The sequence below is a fragment of the Dendrobates tinctorius genome, unplaced genomic scaffold (assembly GCF_039654945.1).
Source record: "Dendrobates tinctorius isolate UK_male_01 unplaced genomic scaffold, ASM3965494v1 ptg000064l, whole genome shotgun sequence".
NCBI classification, from domain to species: domain Eukaryota; kingdom Metazoa; phylum Chordata; class Amphibia; order Anura; family Dendrobatidae; genus Dendrobates; species Dendrobates tinctorius.
In genome coordinates, this window is record NW_027361732.1 from 50,571,424 (window position 1) to 50,589,553 (window position 18,130).

Consider the following 18,130-nt stretch of genomic DNA (forward strand, 5'->3'; position numbering starts at 1 on the left):
GCAGTTTTCTCTTATTTTCACATGTGCCTATTAATCATAAATTGACATATTACCGTTCATTTTAAGAACTCAAGAAGTCCATCATATCCATTCCATACAATTATCTACCGTAAATTAGTGACAGCAGAAAGCTGCCAACATGACTAGACACAGTGCTGTACAAGTCATCCAGCCACACCCATGATAGTAGAGCCTGCCTGTAACAAAGCCAAACACTTGTCAAGCCCAGTACGGAGAACCTGTCATGCTTGTTTTCATGTCGTGGTGGACTGCTGCTTGTGAGAACCCCGCTTAGTCCTACAGTGCATCAAGCGACATTAGTATGGGGTAAAAATAAGCAGCCAACCCTCCAAATTCAGGCCCTGTGCATGGTACGACTACACTGTGCTCAGTTCTTACATAATCTGCATTTCTGGACGTGATGACACGAAATGTCACTACTTCATGCAACCCCATATACTGTATACTCCGCTCTACAGCTTTCATCAGAGTTAAAAGAGTATGACAGCCACCCATTACTAGGGGGATTCCTCTGCAGCCATGGATGTGTGCACAGATCTGCAGGGCAGCGAGTTGTAACATGGGACACGAGAGCTGTCAGGACAACAAAGCTCCCAGGGATGATAACAATGCAGAATAAGGCAGATTACAGCCCCTACACACCACAAAATAATCTATACGTTCATGAATCATTTACCGCTCCTAGTGTCCTGCTCTGCAATAAAGTGCACTGCTCACAGTTAAACCTTACCTTTAAGTGCCCTTGTATTGATTACATTATCAGCTCATTAATAAAATCACTAGAATGAAACCTGTGGGAAGTCGGCGTCAGACAGGAGCAAACCTCCTACTAGGTGTTCAAACACTGGAAGTTTAGCACCTGGTGCGTCCTCAGTGCCTGCACTCACCATCTCCTAGTACCCCAAACATGTGAGCATCCACGCCAAGCACAATGGTACACAACATGGCAGCGTCTTTGGGGTGATAGCCCCTGCACACCAGTACTAACAGCCGTGCCGTGGACTTTACCAGGGTCTCTCACAGCCACTATGATTTATAGGAAATTGCAATCATCCATACTGATTTGTTAGGTCTCATATGTCAGATTTTACTGACAAAACATGTCATGGTTACATGGAGCTGTTCATATGTCCAGGCCGTGTTATTTTATCCATGTTCTTTTTAGATCTGAGTCAGGGATCAAACTCGCCAGCGTGGACTATGGTCCATGAAACCCTCAGACTCCGATGACTTGTTAGTTACATTGTCTGTGTCTCACTGTTTGCTGGAAGGAGCTGGGGAAACCTCCATCAGTTTTTTTTTGCATGAGAGGAAGGGATGACAAAACGGACACTGACCAGAGGAGAATAAGTCTACTCTTCACAAAAGAATGTCTGAATCAGGGCCAAGGCTTGGTTCACATCTGTGTTCATAACACAGGCCACCACGTTCTGCCTGACCCGCCACATGCTGTCAGATGTATGCCATCACCCTTAATGGTCACTCCATTTAGGGGTTAAAAAAAAAAAAAAAATAGTCCAGGACAGAAACAAATAAAAAAAAAAAAAAAAAAAACCCATACTGAATGTGAGAACCCAGCAATGCCACAACACAAAGTGACAGCCACTGCCGCCTAGTCCCCTTTCTAATACTACTATTCAATACTTGCACCTGGTGCCATGCACTGACCTGCCATATTGGCATGTGGTCACCTAGTGCCACATTCAGTGCACACAAATATCAGCTGTTGCCCATGCAGCCAAACACAGGAGACAATAACAAAGGAGGAAGTATAAAGGAAAGCCGGATACTCGTGTATGGCTCAAAAGACCGACACAAAAACTGCGGGAGGTACAATATATTCATGTCACACGGAGCACCAGACCATGCTCTATTAGAATAAGCTGGTCACTCGCCTAAACAAAAGTCCTGCAGTGAGAGATCAACCTGCCCGCTCCCCAAACAGACCAGAACTATGCCCCCTACCCACACATGGCAACCTGTCAGCAGAAAGTCCTGCCACCTCACCTGAAATAACCTGCTCTATACATACAAACAGCTCACTTTCTGGCAGGTAGAGCCGTGTCGCCTGTATAGGGGAGCACTGGCGTCCCACATACCACCCTGCCCAGCAGCGTCCCACATACCACCCTGCCCAGCAGCGTCACATACACCACCCTGCCCAGCAGCATTAACATTGGTAAATATACCACTCTGTCAGCAACTAATACAGCTTGTACTGTGGTACACTGGCACCCAAAACACCACCATACCCTGCCTGTCAGCAGCTGATGTCATCAGTACTGGGTGTACCATAGCGCTAAATATACCCCGACTGTATGCAGCTAACATCATCCTAACACACATACCGTACATTTCTGTCAGCAGCTAATGTCACCAGTGCTGGGGTACCCTGATAGCACATATACCCCATCAACAGCTTATATCAGTATTAGAACACCCTGGCACCACATATACCCCCCATCTGTCAGCAGCTAATGCCACCAGTATTGGGGTTCCCTGATAGTAGCAGATGATGTCACCAGTTATGGAGTAGCCTGGCACAATATATACCCACCTGCAGGTAATGCTACCAGTATTGGGGTATCCTGGAACCATACACCCCGTCAGTCCCCAGTACCTGGGGGACCCCACACACCCCGTCAGTCCCCAGTACCTGGGGGACCCCACACACCCCGTCAGTCCCCAGTACCTGGGGGACCCCACACACCCCGTCAGTCCCCAGCCGATGTCACCAGTACCTGGGGGACCCCTCACTCCCCAGCCGACGTCACCAGTACCTGGGGGACCCCATACACCCTGTCAGCCCCCAGCTGATGTCGCCAGTACTTGGGGGACCCCATACACCCTGTCAGCCCCCAGCTGATGTCGCCAGTACCTGGGGGACCCCATACACCCTGTCAGCAGCTGATGTCACCAGTACCTGGGCGACCCCATACACCCTGTCAGCAGCTGATGTCACCAGCACCTGGGCGACCCCATACACCCTGTCAGCAGCTGGTGTCACCAGCACCTGGGGGACCCCATACACCCTGTCAGCAGCTGATGTCACCAGCACCTGGGGGACCCCATACACCCTGTCAGCCCCCAGCTGATGTCGCCAGTACCTGGGCGACCCCATACACCCTGTCAGCCCCCAGCTGATGTCGCCAGTACCTGGGCGACCCCATACACCCTGTCAGCAGCTGCTGTCACCAGTACCTGGGGGACCCCATACACCCTGTCAGCAGCTGCTGTCACCAGTACCTGGGGGACCCCATACACCCTGTCAGCAGCTGATGTCACCAGCACCTGGGGGACCCCATACACCCTGTCAGCAGCTGATGTCACCAGCACCTGGGGGACCCCATACACCCTGTCAGCAGCTGGTGTCACCAGCACCTGGGGGACCCCATACACCCTGTCAGCAGCTGGTGTCACCAGCACCTGGGGGACCCAATACACCCTGTCAGCAGCACACAGACCCTCCTGTCAGCCCCGGTGCCCCGTCACTATGTACACAGCCGCCCGGGGACAAGGTCCGGCAGTGGGGGAGGAGGGCAGTACCTGGCCGCCTGTCCGCTCTGCTGCTCTCGGTCAGTCACCGCCGCGGTGTAGATCTGCCGGTAGCGGTCAGCCAGGGCCTTCCCGGATAGCAGCAGCTGGTAGCGGCTCCTGCAGTCTGGCCCAGCGCTCAGCTCTTGACTACCGGCCATAGTGATCCGTGCCGTGCAGGACGCGGAAGGTGCGGGCGCAGGGAAGAAGCCGTGCTCCCCCGGGCCGGATGAGGAGGCGGCGGCGGGAGGAGGGGGTGCGGTTGCTGCGCACATCATCTTCCTCGGGCGCTGTATGGAGACGGTGCGTGCGTGTCACTGCAGCATCTGGGGCACGTCCGGCCTCACCGTGTCCTCCCGCTACCGGGACTTGCAGACTCCTGCTCACCGACAATCACCGCAATCCCAGAGTCAACCCACGCCCCGACCCTTCACCATCCTCCCAGCACAGCGAGCGTGTCTGAGCGCCTCTCTCCGGCGTCCTGTGCTCCGTCACACGGCTCCAGTGCCCACAAGCTCCGGGTTCTACCAGTCAGCTCCACCTCAGCCCCGCACAAGTGAAAGCTGCACACTCAGTGCTGCCATCTTAGCTTCATTATCTGCGGCTGCTATTTCGTCTCATCACACACAGAGCATGCCGGGAGCTGCGGGCTCGCCTGCCGGGTCATACCGCCCCCTGCCGGCCTCAGCTGTGCGCAGCGCCTGGCAGCACTGAGGGCACTAATGGGCGGGAATAGAATCTGTGTGTACACGTTATATACTGTACACAGCACAGGGCACTAATGGGCGAGAATAGAGACTGTGTGTACATGTTATATACTGTACACAGAACTGAGGGCACTAATGGGCGGGAATAGAATCTGTGTGTACACGTTATATACTATACACAGCACAGGGCACTAATGGGCGAGCATAGAGACTGTGTGTACATGTTATATACTGTACACAGAACTGAGGGCACTAATGGGCGGGAATAGGATCTGTGTGTACATGTTATATACTGTACACAGAACTGAGGGCACTAATGGGCGGGAATAGAATCTGTGTGTACATGTTATATACTGTACACAGCACTGAGGGCACTAATGGGCGGGAATAGAGACTGTGTGTACATGTTATATACTGTACACAGCACTGAGGGCACTAATGGGAGGGAATAGAGACTGTGTGTACATGTTATATACTGTACACAGAACTGAGGGCACTAATGGGCGAGAATAGAATCTGTGTGTACATGTTATATACTGTACACAGCACTGAGGGCACTGATGAAGACTGGAAAGCATGTATTTGGAAGTCGCCTTGCTACACTTGTAAGGAGAGCTTTAAACTAGAACAACATGGGAAGGGAAGCAAAAGACCAGAAAAAGCCATACACCTGACAAATGCTATTGAGAACTCTGCTATTAGAAGTGGAAAGGAAGAACAAAGACGAAAGAATCTAATTAATAAAAATATTGGAGAAAGAGAAACCAATCACAAACTAAAATGTTTCTATACTAATGCACAAAGCATGGGCAACAAACAAGGAGAATTGGAACTACTAACACAGGAAAAGAAATATGATGTAATTGGAATCACTGAAACTTGGTGGGACAATACACATGATTGGAATACAAGACTAGAAGGATACAACTTATTTGCAAGAAATAGACTTGATAAACGAGGAGGGGGTGTCGCATTGTATGTTCGAAACGCGTATATCTGCACAGAGATTGAAGCTTCAGAGACTGGGAGTTCTGTGGAAACTGTTTGGGTAAGAATACAAGGACAGAACAATGGAAAGGACACCATTGTAGGCATTTACTACAGGCCGCCTGTGCAAGCCGAAGATATAGATGAACTCTTTATGCATCAGATGGCCAAGTTCTCCAAAAAATATGACATAGTTGTCATGGGAGATTTCAACTATCCAGACATTTGTTGGGAATCTCTCTCAGGCAAAACTAACAGGTCAAGGAAATTCTTATCCTCTCTTGCTGACAACTTTATCTTCCAAAAGGTAGGGGAGAAAACAAGGGGAACTGCTACCTTGGATCTAATCCTTATAAACAGGGAGGAAATGGTTGAGGAGGTAAAAGTGGCTGGGACCCTAGGAGGTAGCGACCATGCTATTTTAGAATTTTGGATAACTAGAGGTGGAAGACCTGTGAAGACTCAGACGTCAAGGTTAGATTTCAGAAAGGCAGATTTTAAGGGATTCAGAAAGAGAATTGGAGGGATCCAATGGCTGGATATCCTTAAAGACAAAAATGTCCAGGAAGGATGGGAAATCTTGAAAAATGAAATTCTCAAAGCACAGTTGTTAACAATTCCGAAAAGAGGGAAGAATAGGAAGCATTTAAGGAAACCAGGATGGATGAACACAGAACTTAAGCACATGCTAAAAAGGAAGAAAAAAATGTTTATAAAATGGAAAGAGGGAGGCATATCTAAAGAAGAATATAATGCTGTCTGCAGAACCTGCAGGGCACAACTCAGATTAGCTAAAGCTGAAAATGAACTGAGGCTTGCAAGAGATGTCAAAAGCAATAATAAAGGATTTTGGGGATATGTCAAAAGTAAAAGAAAAGTCAAAGATGCTATAGGATTTTTACAGGATGAAAATGATGAAATGGTAAGACAGGATGTTGAGAAGGCTGAACTTTTAAATTCCTATTTTGCATCTGTTTTCTCTCAGAAAGGAAATGCAACATCAACTGTTATTCACTGTCCTATTAAGGGAATAGAAGAATCCAGGATATCTATAAACAGAAAGATAGTGAGGAAACACTTAGCTAACCTAAATGAATTCAAGTCTCCAGGTCCAGATGAATTACACCCCAGAGTACTGAAGGAGATAGCAGAAGAAATTTTTGAACCCCTCTCCATAATCTTTGAAAATTCTTGGAGAACAGGAGAAGTGCCAGAAGACTGGAGAAGAGCAAATGTTGTTCCTATCTTCAAAAAGGGGAAGAAGGTGGACCCAGGCAACTATAGGCCGGTGAGTCTGACTTCTATACCAGGAAAGATCTTTGAACAAATTATTAAACAACATGTATGTCAATACCTGGATAAGAATGAAGTGATTAAACAGAGTCAGCATGGGTTTCTAACTAATAAGTCATGTCAGACTAACTTAATTTCCTTCTATGACGGTATCACTGATTGGGTGGATCAAGGAAATGCTGTAGATATAGTATATCTTGACTTCAGCAAAGCATTTGACAAAGTCTCTCATACAATCCTTATTGAAAAAATGACTAAGTATGGAATGGACAAGGCAACTGTTAGGTGGATTCATAACTGGCTTAGTGATCGGACCCAAAGAGTGGTCGTAAATGGCTGCACATCCAGTTGGAAGAATGTCTCAAGTGGGGTACCACAGGGCTCTGTCCTGGGCCCTGTATTGTTCAACATCTTTATCAACGATTTAGATGAAGGAATTGAGGGTAAACTGATTAAATTTGCTGATGACACAAAGCTAGGAGGGATAGCTAATACTAGAGAAGAGAGAGAGAGGATTCAAAAAGATTTAAATAAACTGGAGAAGTGGGCAGCAACTAACAGAATGGTTTTTAACAGGGAGAAATGCAAAGTACTACATCTGGGCAATAAAAATGAAAAAAGCATATATAGAATGGGAGGAATAGGGCTAAGTGACAGCACATGTGAAAAAGACTTAGGTATACTAATAGATCACAGACTGAATATGAGTCAACAGTGTGATGCAGCAGCAAAAAAGGCAAATGCAATTCTAGGATGTATTAACAGAAGCATACAGTCTAGATCACGTGAAGTCATTATTTCCCTCTACTCCTCTTTGGTCAGACCTCATCTGGAATATTGTGTCCAGTTTTGGGCACCACATTTTAAAAAAGACATCAACAAACTGGAGCAAGTTCAGAAAAGAGCGACCAGAATGGTGACCGGTCTGCAAACCCTGTCTTATGAGGAAAGGTTGCAGGATTTGGGAATGTTTAGTTTGCAAAAGAGAAGACTGAGAGGAGACTTAATAGCTGTCTACAAATATCTAAAGGGCTGTCACATTGTAGAAGGATCAACTTTATTCTCATTTGCACAAGGAAAGACTAGAAGCAATGGGATGAAACTGAATGGGAAGAGACACAGATTAGATATTAGAAAAAACTTTTTGACAGTTAGAGTGATCAATGAGTGGAACAGGCTGCCACGAGAAGTGGTGAGTTCTCCTTCAATGGAAGTCTTCAAACAGAGGCTGGACAGACATCTGACTGGGATGATTTAGCGAATCCTGCTTTGAGCAGGGGATTGGACCAGATGGCCCAGGAGGTCCCTTCCAACTCTACGATTCTATGATTCTATGAGCGGGAATAGAATCTGTGTACATGTTATATACTATACACAGCACTGAGGGCACTAATGGGCGAGAATAGAGACTGTGTGTACATGTTATATACTGTACACAGCACTGAGGGCACTAATGGGCGGGAATAGAATCTGTGTGTACATGTTATATACTGTACACAGCACTGAGGGCACTAATGGGAGGGAATAGAGACTGTGTGTACATGTTATATACTATACACAGCACTGAGGGCACTAATGGGAGGGAATAGAATCTGTGTGTACATGTTATATACTGTACACAGCACTGAGGGCACTAATGGGCGAGAATAGAATCTGTGTGTACATGTTATATACTGTACACAGAACTGAGGGCACTAATGGGAGGGAATAGAGACTGTGTGTACATGTTATATACTATACACATCACTGAGGGCACTAATGGGCGGGAATAGAATCTGTGTGTACATGTTATATACTGTACACAGCACTGAGGGCACTAATGGGCGGGAATAGAATCTGTGTCTACATGTTATATACTGTACACAGCACTGAGGGCACTAATGGGCGGGAATAGAGACTGTGTGTACATGTTATATACTGTACACAGAACTGAGGGCACTAATGGGAGGGAATAGAGACTGTGTGTACATGTTATATACTATACACAGCACTGAGGGCACTAATGGGCGGGAATAGAATCTGTGTGTACATGTTATATACTATACACAGCACTGAGGGCACTAATGGGCGAGAATAGAGACTGTGTGTACATGTTATATACTGTACACAGCACTGAGGGCACTAATGGGCGAGAATAAAATCTGTGTACATGTTATATACTGTACACAGAACTGAGGGCACTAATGGGAGGGAATAGAGACTGTGTGTACATGTTATATACTATACACAGCACTGAGGGCACTAATGGGTGAGAATAGAATCTGTGTGTACATGTTATATACTGTACACAGCACTGAGGGCACTAATGGGCGGGAATAGAATCTGTGTACATGTTATATACTATACACAGCACTGAGGGCACTAATGGGCGAGAATAGAGACTGTGTGTACATGTTATATACTGTACACAGCACTGAGGGCACTAATGGGCGAGAATAGAGTCTGTGTGTACATGTTATATACTGTACACAGCACTGAGGGCACAAATGGGCGAGAATAGAATCTGTGTACATGTTATATACTGTACACAGCACTGAGGGCACTAATGGGCGGGAATAGAATCTGTGTACATGTTTTATACTATACACAGCACTGAGGGCACTAATGGGCGAGAATAGAGACTGTGTGTACATGTTATATACTGTACACAGCACTGAGGGCACTAATGGGCGAGAATAGAGACTGTGTGTACATGTTATATACTGTACACAGAACTGAGGGCACTAATGGGAGGGAATAGAGACTGTGGGTACATGTTATATACTGTACCCAGCACTGAGGGCATTAATGGGCGAGAATAGAGTCTGTGTGTACATGTTATATACTATACACAGCACTGAGGGCACTAATGGGCGAGAATAGAATCTGTGTGTACATGTTATATACTGTACACAGCACTGAGGGCACTAGTGGGAGGAAATAGAATCTGTGTGTACATGTTATATACTATACACAGCACTGAGGGCACTAATGGGCGAGAATAGAGACTGTGTGTACATGTTATATACTGAACACAGCACTGAGGGCACTAATGGGCGGGAATAGAATCTGTGTGTACATGTTATATACTGTACACAGCACTGAGGGCACTAATGGCAGGGAATAGAGACTGTGTGTACATGTTATATACTGTACACAGCACTGAGGGCACTAATGGGCGGGAATAGAATCTGTACACAATATATACTATACACAGCACTGAGGGCACTAATGGGCGAGAATAGAATCTCTGTGTACAAGATATATACTATACACAGCACTGAGAGCACTAATGGGCGAGAATAGAATCTGTGTGTACATGTTATATACTGTACACAGCACTGAGGGCACTAATGGGAGGGAATAGAATCTGTGTGTACATGTTATATACTATACACAGCACTGAGGGCACTAATAGGCGAGAATAGAGACTGTGTGTACATGTTATATACTATACACAGCACTGAGGGCACTAATGGGCGGGAATAGAATCTGTGTGTACATGTTATATACTGTACACAGCACTGAGGGCACTAATGGGAGGGAATAGAGACTGTGTGTACATGTTATATACTGTACACAGCACTGAGGGCACTAATGGGCGGGAATAGAATCTGTACACGATATATACTATACACAGCACTGAGGGCACTAATGGGCGAGAATAGAATCTCTGTGTACAAGATATATACTATACACAGCACTGAGGGCACTAATGGGCGAGAATAGAATCTGTGTGTACATGTTATATACTGTACACAGCACTGAGGGCACTGATGGGCGGGAATAGAATCTGTGTACATGTTATATACTATACACAGCACTGAGGGCACTAATGGGCGAGAATAGAGACTGTGTGTACATGTTATATACTGTACACAGAACTGAGGGCACTAATGGGAGGGAATAGAGACTGTGTGTACATGTTATAAACTGTACACAGCACTGAGGGCACTAATGGGAGGGAATAGAATCTGTGTGTACATGTTATATACTGTACACAGCACTGAGGGCACTAATGGGCGAGAATAGAATCTCTGTGTACAAGATATATACTATACACAGCACTGAGGGCACTAATGGGCGAGAATAGAATCTGTGTGTACATGTTATATACTGTACACAGCACTGAGGGCACTACTGGGAGGGAATAGAGACTGTGTGTACATGTTATATACTGTACACAGCACTGAGGGCACTAATGGGCGAGAATAGAATCTGTGTGTACACGATATATACTGTACACAGCACTGAGGGCACTAATGGGCGAGAATAGAATCTGTGTGTACACGATATATACTGTACACAGCACTGAGGGCACTAATGGGCGAGAATAGAATCTGTGTGTACATGTTATATACTGTACACAGCACTGAGGGCACTAATGGGAGGGAATAGAGACTGTGTGTACATGTTATATACTGTACACAGCACTGAGGGCACTAATGGGCGGGAATAGAATCTGTGTGTACATGTTATATACTGTACACAGCACTGATGGCACTAATGGGCGAGAATAGAATCTGTGTTGATAGGAACTGAAGGAGTTAAATTGAGTTCTGTCTATGTTGCATTCTCTTGTTTAAAACCTTATCTGTTCTTCGAGGAGATGTCTCAGACATCTCCCTTGTGAACCAAGGTCAAATACCTCTGCTTTTTCGCCTAAATGACTTTCTTTGTCTAAAACAAGTTGTAAAATCATTTGTACTGCGCATGTCTGTAAAATGTTTAAATTCTTTACTATAAAAGACGGAAGCCTAACTGATAAGCCAGAGGCGTCTTGGAGGCATCCTGAGTGGTATTAGACAGCTGGTGTCTGTGTAGTTCTTCTCGATGGAGCTGATTTAATTAGAGACATATGATGCTTCACACCTAAGAACATCGGTCCTTCAGATGAAAGAGTAATCTGAGGGATCCCGACAGTTTCCTGGCGCCCGAAACAGGGACCTGATATAGGCACCTCTCCAAGACTACCCGATCTACAGACCACTCCAGTTACTGATGAAATTGTGAACAGCAGACCTAAACACCTGGCCAGGTAAGAGATCAATTTTTCTCTTCTCTGCTCTTCATAATCTATCATTATAACTAAGGTCCGTATAAAGGGGAATCTAGTAGAGGAGGGGGCCGTAAAATCAGGTCCATATAAGAACTCTGAGGAAATCGGGTGTGACACGCATATGTAATTTCTGCTCGAATGAGAGGTTACTGTAGGTTCTGTCTGTGCACAGCTATTTTTAGAAAAAGAGCTGATGCAAATCAAAATGGGAGAGGTCTGACATTATGGAATATAAGGCTGGGTGAACAGTTCATACTGCGCAGCCCGGACGGACAAGTTTTTCACAATAGACGGTTCCGCACTAGGAATAGAGGAGGTTGTTGAATGGCTACTTTGATTTGAAAGGTTGTGGAAAGTAGACAAATAAGCTGCACAGTAGGTATTCGTTCAAAGAGTGGTGATATTGCCTAACTGGGTCATGTGACAGCGTCCTTTCGGGGAGGTCACCGCCTAAGCTTAAATCAACACCCTTTACGAATAAACCTTGTGACAGATAAGAGTGTGACCGAATGAGCACAGGACCGTGAAATGAGCCTGTGACAGGATATGACTGAAGAACCCCAGTAGATGGACACTTTATTTACAATCCTGTGTGTTGTGGGAGTATTTCTGTTCGGATGCTACATAGCATATAAGTACACGAAACACGTAGTACACCGAGGAACAGACACTCCATTTAGCCTGTTAGCACCTTAGGAAGAAGGTAACGAGGTATAGTAGAGCCTAGTCTTGAGCTTACCCAATACACCACCTAAGGCAGGGGACTAACAGGAAGACAACAAGAGAGACAGGATAAGAATAAAAGATAAGATGGGGAACAGTCAGGGAAAGATACCTGAAGAAGGAAATCGGTTATGTGATATAATTGAGGATAGATATGGAAGTAGTGCAGCAAAGAACCTGGAAAAAGTATTAATCAAATCCAAAGTGCAAGATAGGCAGGCTGTGTGAATCCTTGTATATATGTCTATGAGAACCTCTGAATAAGATGAAAGATGAGTAATTGAGTAAAAAAAAATCAGTGAATGAGCACGTATGAATGAATCATCACACATCATTTTTGTGTCAAGAGATTTGTGACCTTTCTAGTTGTGGTGGAATCCCGGACAGATGCGTTATAGATATTTCAAATCTACATCTGAGACTGAATGAATTGAGTAATGATATAGTTCGTGTTATATGTGGCATTACATTGTAAAGTTTCCTGAATGCATTTGGCCAGAAAAAGGGCAAGGCATGGTTAATCTCATTATACAGTTATCTGCCCTTACAGTGAAATCCCGTGATTTTGAGTTTCTTTGTAGAAATTGATTTTGATAAGTCTAAAGAACTACAGAATTCTGTGAAGGACGACGCTGCATTCTGATGGGAGGGGGGAATGATACCGCTGCGTAGTTTTTCTTCTCCCTTCGCTCTTATCTCTGCTGAGTGTGAGCTGTGCTCAAAATTCTCTGTAATTCTATCCGTAAGGTACACGCTGAAAGATTTGTGCATTTTAAAGCAACAGTACTTAATTGAAGATTGGAAGTTAAAAGTAAGATTTGGTGCCTAATTTAGAAGGGAATTGTAAGTGATTGCTTGGTCATTAATGTGTTTGAACCTGCTTCTAGTTGTGTGATTGATTTGTATAGCAAATTGTGTCAAATTACAAGAGACAGAGAAGGAAGGAAGCAGTAAAACAAGTGGGACAAACATTGAAAAAGGCAAAAATACCAGAGTGTGAATGTTTGGATGTACAAAAAGGCACAGACAAGGGAAGAAAATAGCAAGTGAATAAATGATGCTTGAGAATGTGCAGCAGTATGGAAGGTGTATTATGAATGTTTGATTGACAAAGTGTAACCAGAGACCCAGACAAAATAGATGGACTTGTAAACACTGTGGTCAGACTCAGACAAATCCAGACTGAATAGCTACTTGTGTGACCTGTGCTACTGACCTAAGAGAATTGCACTAAATCCTATCCAGACAAGATCATAAGAAGCTGACATAATAGTGTGGATAGTGGGTAGTGGGGACATTGGCCCTTGAGGAGTAAGCTGACAGTAGACATCAGACGGCCAACCCCATCAGGACCTAGAAGTGTGACTAGAATAAGAAAGATACAGGTGTATTATCCCTGGAGCCCCTCTGACCAGCTAGCTTTGCTGAAGCAGCTGCCTGCCCCTGAAGACCAACCATTCCCGTTTTACAGACACATAAAGGAAGTACAGCAGACATATAAGTGTACCTGGGCAGACCTAGAGAGGTTGGTGAGTTTAAAGGCAGGTGACGCACTAGATCATATAATTAAGACACACAGATGTGACAAAGAATCAGGCTTGGGGCATGGATGATAAATCTGCACGATCTGGGGAGACGTACTGTGAGTCACTAAGACAATGGGCTGCAGTGGAACAATCAGAGCAGTCTGTACTCCTGACTAATGTGACACAGCAAAGAGGAGAGAGAGTAGAGATATACCTTGGACGGTTACAGCTGAAATGGGCAGACATGGGGTACATTTGCATAAACCCACTTGATGTTAGAATACTGGTGAATGCATTCATTGACGGTATGAACAAAGACTTACGAGACGCAGTACAGACAGCCAGACCTGAATGGAGACATGTAGATCCGAAAGACCTCCTTAAGGTAGCTAAAGAAATTGAGCAAACAAGGATAATAAAACGACCTGTCATGTATGCTGGAGCACAAGGAAAAAAGTGGAGACGTAATAGGGAAGGCATGTGAGATGACACTGACGATCCATGCCATACTCCTACAAGTTCAACCAAAACATCTGTCTATGGCCAGACAGCTCCGACTTGAGTGTGCTCTACTAATTCCTGAGTATGTCACTCCTCAAAAGATGTAACGTTCTGAATCCAGCCACCCTCCTGCCTGTGGATTCAGAAAAGGGGGAATTGGTGACCGTATTGGCAAGTGAGGAAGGATACTTTGACATGACGCATGAACATGTCTGCATAGAACTGATGAGTCAGGAGACAGTTGGGTTTGCACACATTCATGAAAAACCTGTTCCTAATGCAGACTTTGAGTTTCTTTTTTGTAGATGGCCCCAGATACCACCAGGATGGACGATTCTACACTGGGTATGCAGTAGTATCCTCACATGTCGGCGCAGGAGGCAGAGTTGAAGGCACTCACTGAGGCGTGTAGAGCCGCTGCAGGTAAAGTCGCTAATATTTTCACAGATTCGAAGCCCATTAAAAATGCAGAGCTGGTGAAACAATTGATGGAGGCATTGATGTTACCAGTCCAGGTTGGCATTGTCAAGGTAAAAGCACACACAAAGGTGACTCCGTGGAGGTAGAGGGCAATAGAAGGGCGAACGAGGCTGCTAAAATAGCACAAGGCGGCCTAGAGAGAGCAGTGGACGGTGGCGGGGAGTCAGCGTATTCCAGCCACATTGGGTCTAGATGTCCTGAAATCCCTCCAGCAAAAGGCTGCCCAAACAGAGAAGGTACACCGGGGGAGACTGGGAGCTGAGCTGAACTCAAATGGAGTATGGGAGAATAAGGATAAGATGTGCCCACCAAAGTCCCTGTTCCCAATCATGGCGCAAGCAGCACATGGCCCCAATCACACCTCAAAAAGTCACATGTGTGCCATGGTAGATGCCTTCTGGATCGCTCCTGGTTTCAGTTACGCAGCCGCGAAACTTGTACAATCATGCCTCATCTGTGCACAGCACAACCCAGGTAAAACAGTAAAAGTCCCTAAGAAAGCGACACCTAGGCCTCTCTACCCGTTTCAGAGACGGCAGATTGACGACATACAGCTACCAAGGTAGGAGTGTATGCAAATATCCTAGTATGTGTAGATCTCTTCTCTGGATGGCCAGAGGCCTACCCGGTGAAAACGGCTACAGCTCGAGCCACTGCAAAGAAACTGGTGATGGAACTAATACCACGATTCGGTGTCCCTGAAACAATTGAATCAGACAGAGGTACACACTTTACTGCTGAGGTAATGCAAAATGTCATGCAAATGATAGGTGTAGAACAGGCATTTCATACACCCTACCACCCACAGAGTTCAGGGAAGGTAGAAAGAATGAAAGGGACACTGAAATTGAAAATACAGAAAACCATGGAGCAGACCCATAGACCATGGCCAGAGTGTCTCCCATTAGCATTATTCTCAGTAAGGTACACACCCACGGGGAAAACTAAACTGTCACCCTTCGAGATACTGTTTGGAAGACCACCAAACACAGGGTTGTACTACCCACAGGTCTTAACACTCAATGTGGATAATTTGACAAGTTATGTAATCCAGTTGCAAAAGCATTTAACTCAAATGCATTCTCTAGTTTTCTCTTCCACTCCAGATCCAGATAGTGTGGAAGGAATCACTGTCTACAACCTGGTGATTACGTATATGTCAAGAAACACTCCAGAAAGACCCTTGAACCCCGATATCAAGGACCTTACCAAGTACTCCTAACAACGCCTACTTCTGTTAAGTTGGAAGGAAGACCAACCTGGATCCACGCATCGCATTGCAAACTAGCCACAGGAATTAACAAAGCATAAGAGTGCATAATGTTTTGGTTTGGTTTTGTTGCATTATCTGTAATAATGGTAGCTGCGTGGGACAATCTAAATTCTCCAATGTCCTTGAATAATAAGTTTATACAACATCATGAAAAAATACTAAATGATTGGTCAAAAGACACTCAGTCTCCAGCAGATTGCTGGATCTGCACACATTCACCAGTATCGGCCACTAGTATTCCGTTCCTTGTTATTCCTATGCCACCCGAGGAATTATTTGCCTGGACCAGTTGTTCTGATACACTTGCTAATAATGCCACAAATAATGTGAAGTTATGGAACACAACTGTTGGAATACCTATTGTGGGATGGGTAGGATACCCTTGGTGGCAGGGTAATCTTTCAGGAAGTAATACATACCTTCAATATCTGGCATATAAAGGGGGGGCTTGGGTACCCAGGAATAGAACTCGATTAACCTACCTGGGGCAAATTCCAATGTATGGCCTACAAGTTAGTTTTAATGTAACTTCCCACTCTACTGATGCCTTCAAACCAATACTGCTAGAAAGAAGGTTGCATAATACGTCCTGGGAGTATTCCAATTTATTTCCCCAGGGCAATAATGAAACTTGTTTTAATATTTCAGGTAATATACCTTGCAACGAGTCATCTGGATATGAGAAAGGAACTCCCACCTGTGGAAATCCCGATGTAGGGTAGTGTAGCCCTTTAGGACAACTTCCAAATTGGTGTATGCTTCAGAATGTATCTGCGTTCATAGATTTAGTTCATAGACTGGTATTACAACATTCAGCCCTATGGGACCTACCTAGTGACATGTTCTGGGTATGTGGAGACAATGCATATAAATGGTTGCCAGTAGGGGTAAAAGGTGCTTGTACTCTGGGTCGTTTGACTCCAGCTACCTTTGTTATTCCGAATGACCAGTTGAATACTCAGAGCATACCTAAACACACGTTGTACAAAAGAGCTGCTGACAATACACCTCGCCTCTCTGGGAGACCACATATAGTGCAGATGAGTGTGGCTAATAAAATTGTCAGCTCTATTTTTATTTATCCTATGATTACTCAAATGTGGGATAAATTAGTCAGGGCTACAGATTACTTAGATGACCAAATATGGGATATATTGGATATATTGAACACCACCATTGCTGTCCAAAATCATTGTTGTTTGTATCTTTGTAATATATGTGCTATTGAAACTTGTTTTTTGGTGTATCTCTGTATGCAAGAAAAGATGTAGAAATAGATAAGGAAGTTTGACTGTAAACAACAAGAATTTAACTATTATTCCTTTGAGTCCTAGATTGACATCTCATTTCTGGCATGAAGGAGCGTACTCTTGCAATGATGGACGTGGCTTCAGTATCTGGGGGATGGAGAAGGTAGAAGACCTGTCTCCCTTGGGCAACCCGTCGGCCTGGGATAGTACCTGGTGAACGAGCCACTATCCGCTGTTGTTGCAGGATCCAGTGTTCCAGATTGTGGAAAATGAAGATGTCAAAGGGGGGAATGATAGGAACTGAAGGAGTTAAATTGAGTTCTGTCTATGTTGCATTCTCTTGTTTAAAACCTTATCTGTTCTTCGAGGAGATGTCTCAGACATCTCCCTTGTGAACCAAGGTCAAATACCTCTGCTTTTTCGCCTAAATGACTTTCTTTGTCTAAAACAAGTTGTAAAATCATTTGTACTGCGCATGTCTGTAAAATGTTTAAATTCTTTACTATAAAAGACGGAAGCCTAACTGATAAGCCAGAGGCGTCTTGGAGGCATCCTGAGTGGTATTATACAGCTGGTGTCTGTGTAGTTCTTCTCGATGGAGCTGATTTAATTAGAGACATATGATGCTTCACACCTAAGAACATCGGTCCTTCAGATGAAAGAGTAATCTGAGGGATCCCGACAGTGTGTACACGATATATACTGTACACAGCACTGAGGGCACTAATGGGAGGGAATAGAGACTGTGTGTACATGTTATATACTGTACACAGCACTGAGGGCACTAATGGGCGAGA

General features: G+C 44.8%; 1 protein-coding gene and 1 long non-coding RNA gene across 14 annotated transcripts in view; one reads left to right on the forward strand and one right to left on the reverse strand.

Annotated features, from left to right (window-relative positions):
• The window catches only part of MYCBP2 (MYC binding protein 2), a 439,899-nt gene extending 435,635 nt beyond the window's left edge, over window positions 1–4,264 (reverse strand). For all 13 annotated transcript variants that reach the window (XM_073580415.1, XM_073580420.1, XM_073580409.1 and 10 more), the window contains exon 1: window positions 3,568–4,264. In XM_073580415.1, coding sequence (XP_073436516.1) covers window positions 3,568–3,833 — 266 coding nt within the window. In that variant the 5' untranslated portion in view covers window positions 3,834–4,264. The remainder of the gene's footprint in view (window positions 1–3,567) is intronic.
• Window positions 4,265–12,198: 7,934 nt separating this feature from the next.
• LOC141094540 (uncharacterized) lies at window positions 12,199–17,901 on the forward strand. The gene is made up of 2 exons (XR_012233098.1): window positions 12,199–16,123; window positions 16,732–17,901. It is a non-coding gene; the product is annotated as an uncharacterized lncRNA (long non-coding RNA).
• Window positions 17,902–18,130: the final 229 nt, after the last annotated feature.